The sequence below is a fragment of the Egretta garzetta genome, unplaced genomic scaffold (assembly GCF_000687185.1).
Source record: "Egretta garzetta isolate BGI_Z169 unplaced genomic scaffold, ASM68718v1 scaffold19, whole genome shotgun sequence".
NCBI classification, from domain to species: domain Eukaryota; kingdom Metazoa; phylum Chordata; class Aves; order Pelecaniformes; family Ardeidae; genus Egretta; species Egretta garzetta.
In genome coordinates, this window is record NW_009260768.1 from 384586 (window position 1) to 392167 (window position 7582).

General features: G+C 42.7%; 1 protein-coding gene across 2 annotated transcripts in view; it reads right to left on the reverse strand.

Moving 5' to 3' along the window:
• ABCA5 (ATP binding cassette subfamily A member 5) overlaps nucleotides 1–7582 on the reverse strand; it is a 33679-nt gene that overhangs the window by 17408 nt on the left and 8689 nt on the right. The window contains exons 11-18 of one of the 2 annotated variants that reach the window (XM_035901548.1): nucleotides 5971–6029; nucleotides 5300–5410; nucleotides 4925–5100; nucleotides 4292–4371; nucleotides 3089–3128; nucleotides 2165–2303; nucleotides 1641–1731; nucleotides 1137–1276 (exon numbers count right to left, since the gene is read on the reverse strand). In XM_035901548.1, the coding sequence (XP_035757441.1) occupies nucleotides 1137–1276; nucleotides 1641–1731; nucleotides 2165–2303; nucleotides 3089–3128; nucleotides 4292–4371; nucleotides 4925–5100; nucleotides 5300–5410; nucleotides 5971–6029 (836 nt within the window). Of the gene's footprint in view, nucleotides 1–1136; nucleotides 1277–1640; nucleotides 1732–2164; nucleotides 2304–3088; nucleotides 3209–4291; nucleotides 4372–4924; nucleotides 5101–5299; nucleotides 5411–5970; nucleotides 6030–7582 lie in introns of both variants that reach the window. The other variant, XM_009646150.2, reaches the window with a different exon arrangement.

Here is a 7582-nt window from a genome sequence, read left to right on the forward strand (position 1 = left end):
TATATATATTTTTACACACACACACACACACACATAAATATATATGTGTGTGTGTATATATATATATATATATATAAATAAATACCCAGAACTGTAAAGCCAGCTTAACTGGGCAGGAGATCCTGGACGGTGTGCATAGCTTGAAGACCAAAATGATGTTCAGAGTGAGAGCACTTACGAGCACCTTGAGATAAAAAAATGCTCCTGGGCTCTTGCCAGTCCTATGAAGTGAAGGACTTGACAAAATGAGGAGCTTCTGAGCCCAAGGTCACACTGAAGGGAAATGCAAATGCGTAAATTGGGAGGAGCAGTCAGATACCCAGCGATGCTCATCAGATCTCCGCGACTGCTTCTGCCCCAGCGGCTGAGGCATGTTCCTAACCTGAGCTTCTCCTGAAAATAGTCCAAGGGAACTGAGGACGCCTGTTTTTCAAAAGTACATGCAGCGGCTGCTAAAGGTAAAGCTGATAAATTATTAAGTGGTTAAATGCAACGGGGGGAAAAAAGCATTTATGAAATCTGAGCCGCATTCACATCGGTATCGATTCGCCCTTCGCTTTCCACATAGCGCGAAGGACACGCTGTTTCTTCCATTTTCTCTGGGGAGATGAACAAGGAGCCCCGCGTCGGGCGGCTCAGATAATTGCTGCCATCTAGTGAAACCAGCACGCGTTCCACGCGCCCGCCGGGGAATCCGAAGGCAGCGACACAACGCTCCTCGCAGCTGGCAACAAGGCGGGGATCGATCCCTGCAGGACTCGGGGCTTTCTGGCTTCCCGCTGGAGGCCAGCCCGGCTCATTACAACGCTCAGCAATGAGATAGTGCTTCTGCAGGACAAGGGGATTCCCAGACAGAAGGATCGCTTCACCCTTCTTGCTAAAGGCACCTCCCTGGCACTCGCTGTCGGGTACCCGCACCCCTCGTAACACACCACAACCCACCCCGGAGGAAGTAACGAGGTTCTCACCCGCCCGAGAAAGACCTCGCCGCCTGAGCATCAGCCAAACAACAAATACGTATAAAAACACCTACATGCAGAAGTGAAAATACGACACGAATTGCAGGCCACCGCCACGCTTGACGTATTTCTTGTCCGCAGCCGTTCAACCCCGCCGCACAACGAGACCACCAGTACCTGCAAACTTGTCCATGTCCTTGAGCGGCAGGGTGTACACGAGCTGCTCGGCGTTCTCCTGGATCAGGCTGGCTGCAGGGATGTGCTGCCTTATCAGCAAGGTCGTAGCTTCCGTGTTGCAATAGGCATCGATGTGCATGCTACGAAAAGGCACGGCAAGAAATTGGGGTTTTAAAGCTTGCTCTCCTCCTTATGCCTGTATCAGAATCATAGAATCGCTTCGGTTGGAAAAGCCCTTTGAGATCATCGAGTCCAACTGTTAACCTAACCCTGCCATCCCGCCACTAAACCATGTCCCTAAGCACCTCATCTGCCCTTCTTTTGAATACCTCCAAGGATGGGGACTCAACCACCTCCCTGGGCAGCCAGCAGAGCACCAAACATTCAGTGTAGATGATAAAAGGATCTTTTTGGGGGCAGGGGGTGCTGTCTTACAGATTTCATCAGAAAACAATTTAAAAAAATAGATGGTGTCACGTAACAGGTATCACACAAGAAGAATACCTCAAGCGGTAGCCAATCCCCCATTTGCTTTTGAGGAAGAGAGAAGATCCGAGGCATTTTAACATCCCTTGAGAAATCACAGCTTTACGATCTGGAAAGAAAACAAAATAAATAAATAAATAAAAAAAAATAAAATCAGAGGACTGTCAATTTACTCCCAAAACCAACTGTAGATTTCAAATAAAGGCATATACCTCTGTTAGAATCATAGAATCGCTTTGGTTGGAAAAGACCTTTAAGTCCAACCATTCCCCTAACTCTGCCATCCCACCACTAAACCCTGTCCCTAAGCACCTTATCTACCCTTCTTTTAAATACCTCCAGGGATGGGGACCCTACCACCTCCCTGGGCAGCCCATTCCAGAGCCTGACAAAAAACGCCCCCCCCCCGCCTCTAGCCCCCCCCCTCCTGTCAGGGAATTGTAGATGGCGATAGAGAAGCATCAATTTTTGCTCTATAACACGACTGTCGCTTATGGACTGGGTACCCCAGGCGGTACCCAGGGGTTTGCGGCAAGACTCACCGGCGAGGATATCGGCCTCGTCCATGAAGTGGGTACTGAAAACCGTCACGCGATTCGCTCTTCTGTTTTTCAGGAGGTTCCAGACGATGTGCCGCGAGCACGGATCCATTCCCGCAGTCGGCTCATCCAGCAGCAAAACCTTCATGCAAAACCAAAAAGCGTTTGCAAAGCCGCACCCACGTGCAAGGTACTGACCTCAGGAAATCCCACCCAAGTTAAGAGACACGGGGCTTGCTGTCTGATGGCTGCTAGTTAGTCCTCTAAAACATATAGGGGCCATCCTAGACTGAGCAAGGCAGCTTTGAATACAGTCATCTCCTGTTGTGACAAATGGAAAAATCACACGGTAAGTTAATGCTGTAGTCTGTTTTGTTGTGTTTCTAATAAAATTGCCTTCAGCTACGGATTCGAGCCTTCTATTAAGGGATGGTTAAATATACACACACATGCTTTTGTAATCCCAGCGAACTGTCACTCGCGTCATTTTTTAATACAGATCTAAAAGCAGTCGCTGTTCTTGCAGGCTAGAAACAATTAATCCCAAACACAGAAGAGCTCCCTGCCCCCGATCCTGCCCCGCGACGGCTTCGCGAGGGACGCCTCCATCAGCATCCCTACTGCGGGCTAAGTGTCACCTGCCAGAAACGACATAAACTTGCCACGCTATTTATCTCACAGAGATCAAATCCAGAGCCACTTGCCATTAGCTAAGCCATTAACATCCTCAAGCATAAAAGCTGGCCTACTGAAGTGATTTTAATTGCTTGAACCACAAATGAGGAGGGGGGAAAAAGCGACAGTTGCTCACAGCAATAATTTCTGCATCTCGCGTGTTGTTATATGCATTGGTTGGTTTTGAGAAGAGGCACCAACCCTTCGGTGTACAACCGACACCAAGGGGGGGGACACCTCCGTCAGACGCACCTTTGGGTTCCCGAGAACAGCAACGCCCACCGACAGCCGCCTCTTCTGCCCCCCACTTAATTTTTTCGCTTGGTTGTCTCTGATAGGCTGCATATCCAAATCTAACAACACCTTCTGCACCTTTAACACATAAGAAACACCAGTTATTGTTAAGAAAAAAGAAAGAAAAAAAGAAAAAAAAAGAAAGAAAAAAAGAAAAAAAAAGAAAGAAAAAAAGAAAAAAAAAGAAAGAAAAAAAGAAAAAAAAAGAAAGAAAAAAAGAAAAAAAAAGAAAGAAAAAAAGAAAAAAAAAGAAAGAAAAAAAGAAAAAAAAAGAAAGAAAAAAAGAAAAAAAAAGAAAGAAAAAAAGAAAAAAAAAGAAAGAAAAAAAGAAAAAAAAAGAAAGAAAAAAAGAAAAAAAAAGAAAGAAAAAAAGAAAAAAAAAGAAAGAAAAAAAGAAAAAAAAAGAAAGAAAAAAAGAAAAAAAAAGAAAGAAAAAAAGAAAAAAAAAGAAAGAAAAAAAGAAAAAAAAAGAAAGAAAAAAAGAAAAAAAAAGAAAGAAAAAAAGAAAAAAAAAGAAAGAAAAAAAGAAAAAAAAAGAAAGAAAAAAAGAAAAAAAAAGAAAGAAAAAAAGAAAAAAAAAGAAAGAAAAAAAGAAAAAAAAAGAAAGAAAAAAAGAAAAAAAAAGAAAGAAAAAAAGAAAAAAAAAGAAAGAAAAAAAGAAAAAAAAAGAAAGAAAAAAAGAAAAAAAAAGAAAGAAAAAAAGAAAAAAAAAGAAAGAAAAAAAGAAAAAAAAAGAAAGAAAAAAAGAAAAAAAAAGAAAGAAAAAAAGAAAAAAAAAGAAAGAAAAAAAGAAAAAAAAAGAAAGAAAAAAAGAAAAAAAAAGAAAGAAAAAAAGAAAAAAAAAGAAAGAAAAAAAGAAAAAAAAAGAAAGAAAAAAAGAAAAAAAAAGAAAGAAAAAAAGAAAAAAAAAGAAAGAAAAAAAGAAAAAAAAAGAAAGAAAAAAAGAAAAAAAAAGAAAGAAAAAAAGAAAAAAAAAGAAAGAAAAAAAGAAAAAAAAAGAAAGAAAAAAAGAAAAAAAAAGAAAGAAAAAAAGAAAAAAAAAGAAAGAAAAAAAGAAAAAAAAAGAAAGAAAAAAAGAAAAAAAAAGAAAGAAAAAAAGAAAAAAAAAGAAAGAAAAAAAGAAAAAAAAAGAAAGAAAAAAAGAAAAAAAAAGAAAGAAACCTCTTCTGCCCCCCACTTAATTTTTTCGCTTGGTTGTCTCTGATAGGCTGCATATCCAAATCTAACAACACCTTCTGCACCTTTAACACATAAGAAACACCATTTATTGTTAAAAAAAAAGAAAAAAGGAAAAAGAAAAGGAAAAAGAAAAGGAAAAAGAAAAGGAAAAAGAAAAGGAAAAAGAAAAGGAAAAAGGAAAAAAGGAAAAAAAAGAAAAAGAAAAAAAAAAAAAAAGCTGTATCAATTGTTTTAACCAGATTATTAACAAGTAACATCGAAGTGAACCGTTCCTAATTCAGAGTGCGTTCTGTATCCGAACCGTGCGCCCTGCTAACGAACCCGTGCATCCACAGCGGGGTCTTAAGCTCCAGCAAACCTGAAGAAGTTAAAAGGCGTCTCCACTTGAACCGAAATGCTAGGATTTAAAATGTTTCACAAGCGTTTTAGTTTCCTAGGAAAAACGAACAACTTATCTATGTAAGAACATCTGACCGTACTCTGCCTCCTCGTCTCTTATACTCAGAGTAGCATTCCCCTGCAAACTTAAGGGAATATCTGTACAATCGGCGGCTATTTTGCCCTACGGGTGGAAAAACGAACATGTAAGACAGTGGCTGTGCCCAGCTGACTTACCTCTTGTATCAAATCGTTCTGCGGGATTCCTTTAATCGCAGCAAATATGGAGAGATTCTCCTCCACGGTCAATATATCGAAGTGGATGTCAGACTGGGGGCACACGCCTGCTATTTGCCGCACTTCAAGCATTTCATCGATTTCAGAAACTTTGTGCCCATAGACAGAGACGAACCCTAAAAAACAAAAGCCAGGAGCACTCACCCCAGAGGTTTTTTTACAGCCAGAGAGCAGAGTAACACGGACATGAATCTAAAGCGGACTCTTCCAGACGTTATCCAGAGAAAAATGTGGTGCATCCTGAAATAACTGTAACTAAGAATTCGGTTTTTGAAAGCGGGGTACTCAAAATCTGCTAGGACCAGAGAAGCTCACCATCCGTGGGCGGACACAGCCCGCAAAGGATGTTCATCAGCGTCGTCTTCCCAGTCCCGCTGTGCCCGAGCAGAGCCGTGATCTGACCCTCGTAGATGTCGAAGGATAAATCTGGTCCCCGAGGCAGGCGTGAAGGAAAGAGGAGACGTTAGCGATGTGCTCACGGCACCCGGAGCCGGCTCCTACCGCAGAGGTAAATTCAAATACTGACATATGGGGTATGCATTTACTCATAATGCATCAAGGGGACGCCTTACCTCTGCACCCCAGGGGGGCAGGGGACCGCTGGGGCCGGGACGGTCCCTGCGCTGGCTGCGGGGTGGCCGCAGTTAAAAGCCACACGGGGAAACGAGATGAAAAGATCAGGGAGATGGGGCAGGGAAGTTCGTATCACTAACAACATGGAGCAGAGGAGGACTAACGGGGACGATGCCAGCAGGCTTTCTTTAGTGGTGGAAGGGCTCCTCTTTTTGGGGTACCGTTTTAAACAAGATTACAGCCAAAGCGATGGGAGAAGACACACACACAGGCACATCTGGCATTCACGCTCCAAGGTCCCACCCCACTAAAAGAAACCAAAAAGCCCGAACTGAAACACAAAAGACCCCTCAACAGTTCAGCTATTGCTCCTCTGCATCTGATAAGCAGCTAAAAAGCTAAAACGTTCTTACTTCTGAGAGCCTCCACAGTTTCTCCCTTTTTCCTGAATGTTTTCTGAACACAGCTGATTCTGAAAGAAGACATGTCATTTTATAAACTATTTTACGATCTTTATATGTCATTTTGAATGACCAACACTCGGCAACAGTCACAAGACGACAACCACACTAAAGCAGCACTAGACACATTAAAGACCCATAGAGGCAAGTCAAGAGCCAGGGCATCTTGTGGCAGAACCTTGTCCATCTCCACCCTGGTATCAGAAAGGTTTTTCCCGTCACCCTCTAAGGTATCTCCTATGATGACAGACTGAATTATTCCAAATCTGTGTTTCTTTCACACAGTAGAACGATGCACTAGAGGTTTCCCAAGCTAGAAAAGGGCACAGATGCTCTCCAATAATTTCACAATACAACAGAAGCTTCAACACACAGGAGATGGAAAATAGGTATTTAGCACACCAGACTCCAAAGATGGGGTTACTGACAGCTCTTGATCAAAGTTAGGCAAATAAAGCAGGTATCTTTCTCTCCAAGAAAGGTAAAAACCTCCCTTCCAGCCCCACCGTTTTTCAAAATGAAAAAAACCGCCAGGTTGTCTGAAGGCACCATGTGAAGGGTGGGGTTTGGAAGCCTGGCCACCCTGAAAATGGGGATGGGGAGTGGATTACAGGTGTGAATGGTGGGGAGAACTAGGTATGAAAGAAAACAAAACCTGTACACGTAGAGATGACAAGATAGGGTGAAAATGATGGAGAGCTGGTGGAGGGATGCGATGGGAAGAGTCCAGGGCAGATGAATAATGCAAAACCAGCCACAATGTTCTCATGTGAACATCAGGATTAACACTGGACCCTTCAAACTACGGCAGATGCCCAGAGAAAGGTGGATGGCGCGGGCAACACAAGACTCATTCTGGTCCCCAAGCTCAAATATTTGAGACTAGTGGAGCCAACCAGAGGGAGTGAAGACGCAGAGCTCCTCTACTCAAACCTGGTGATGCCATTGGAAAATTATGGAAACAAGGGCTAAAAGGAAGATACTGAAAATAATATCCGAGACACACTAAAAAGACATGCCAGTCCTCACGCAAGACAACGGGTGACATAAAATGCAACACCAAAGATGAGAGCACGGGCATCTATTTTCCAGTTTTGTTTTACCCTCTTAGTGCAGCTGGGTAAAACCACCACAAAGTTCTCCTCTGGTCTATGAAGAACACAACAGCCTTCACACAGACCTAGAATTCATCTTTTTCTCCTCAAAAGCGTGTTACCAGAAACTAAACCCTCCCAGAAGAGTAGGCGTTTCGACATCTGCAACCGCTTACGCCTCTCGTGGCCCCAGTGAAACCGAGGGAATGGAAAACCGTCCAGTTTTGAGAGGACTCCAACTGAAGGAATACAATCCACAAACAAACCCTTTCTTTAAGCCCAGTGATTTATCCTTGGAGAGCATCCATGTCGGTGGATGATGGGGCTTCACTGAAGACGGAAACTAGCCGTGTTGTGCCTGTGGAGGGCTCTCTGCAATGCATACCATATGCTATTTGAATCCAACAACTGGAGAAACTGGAGGGATTTTCAAATTGCACATTAAAACTTCAGGGACCCAGGTTTGCTGA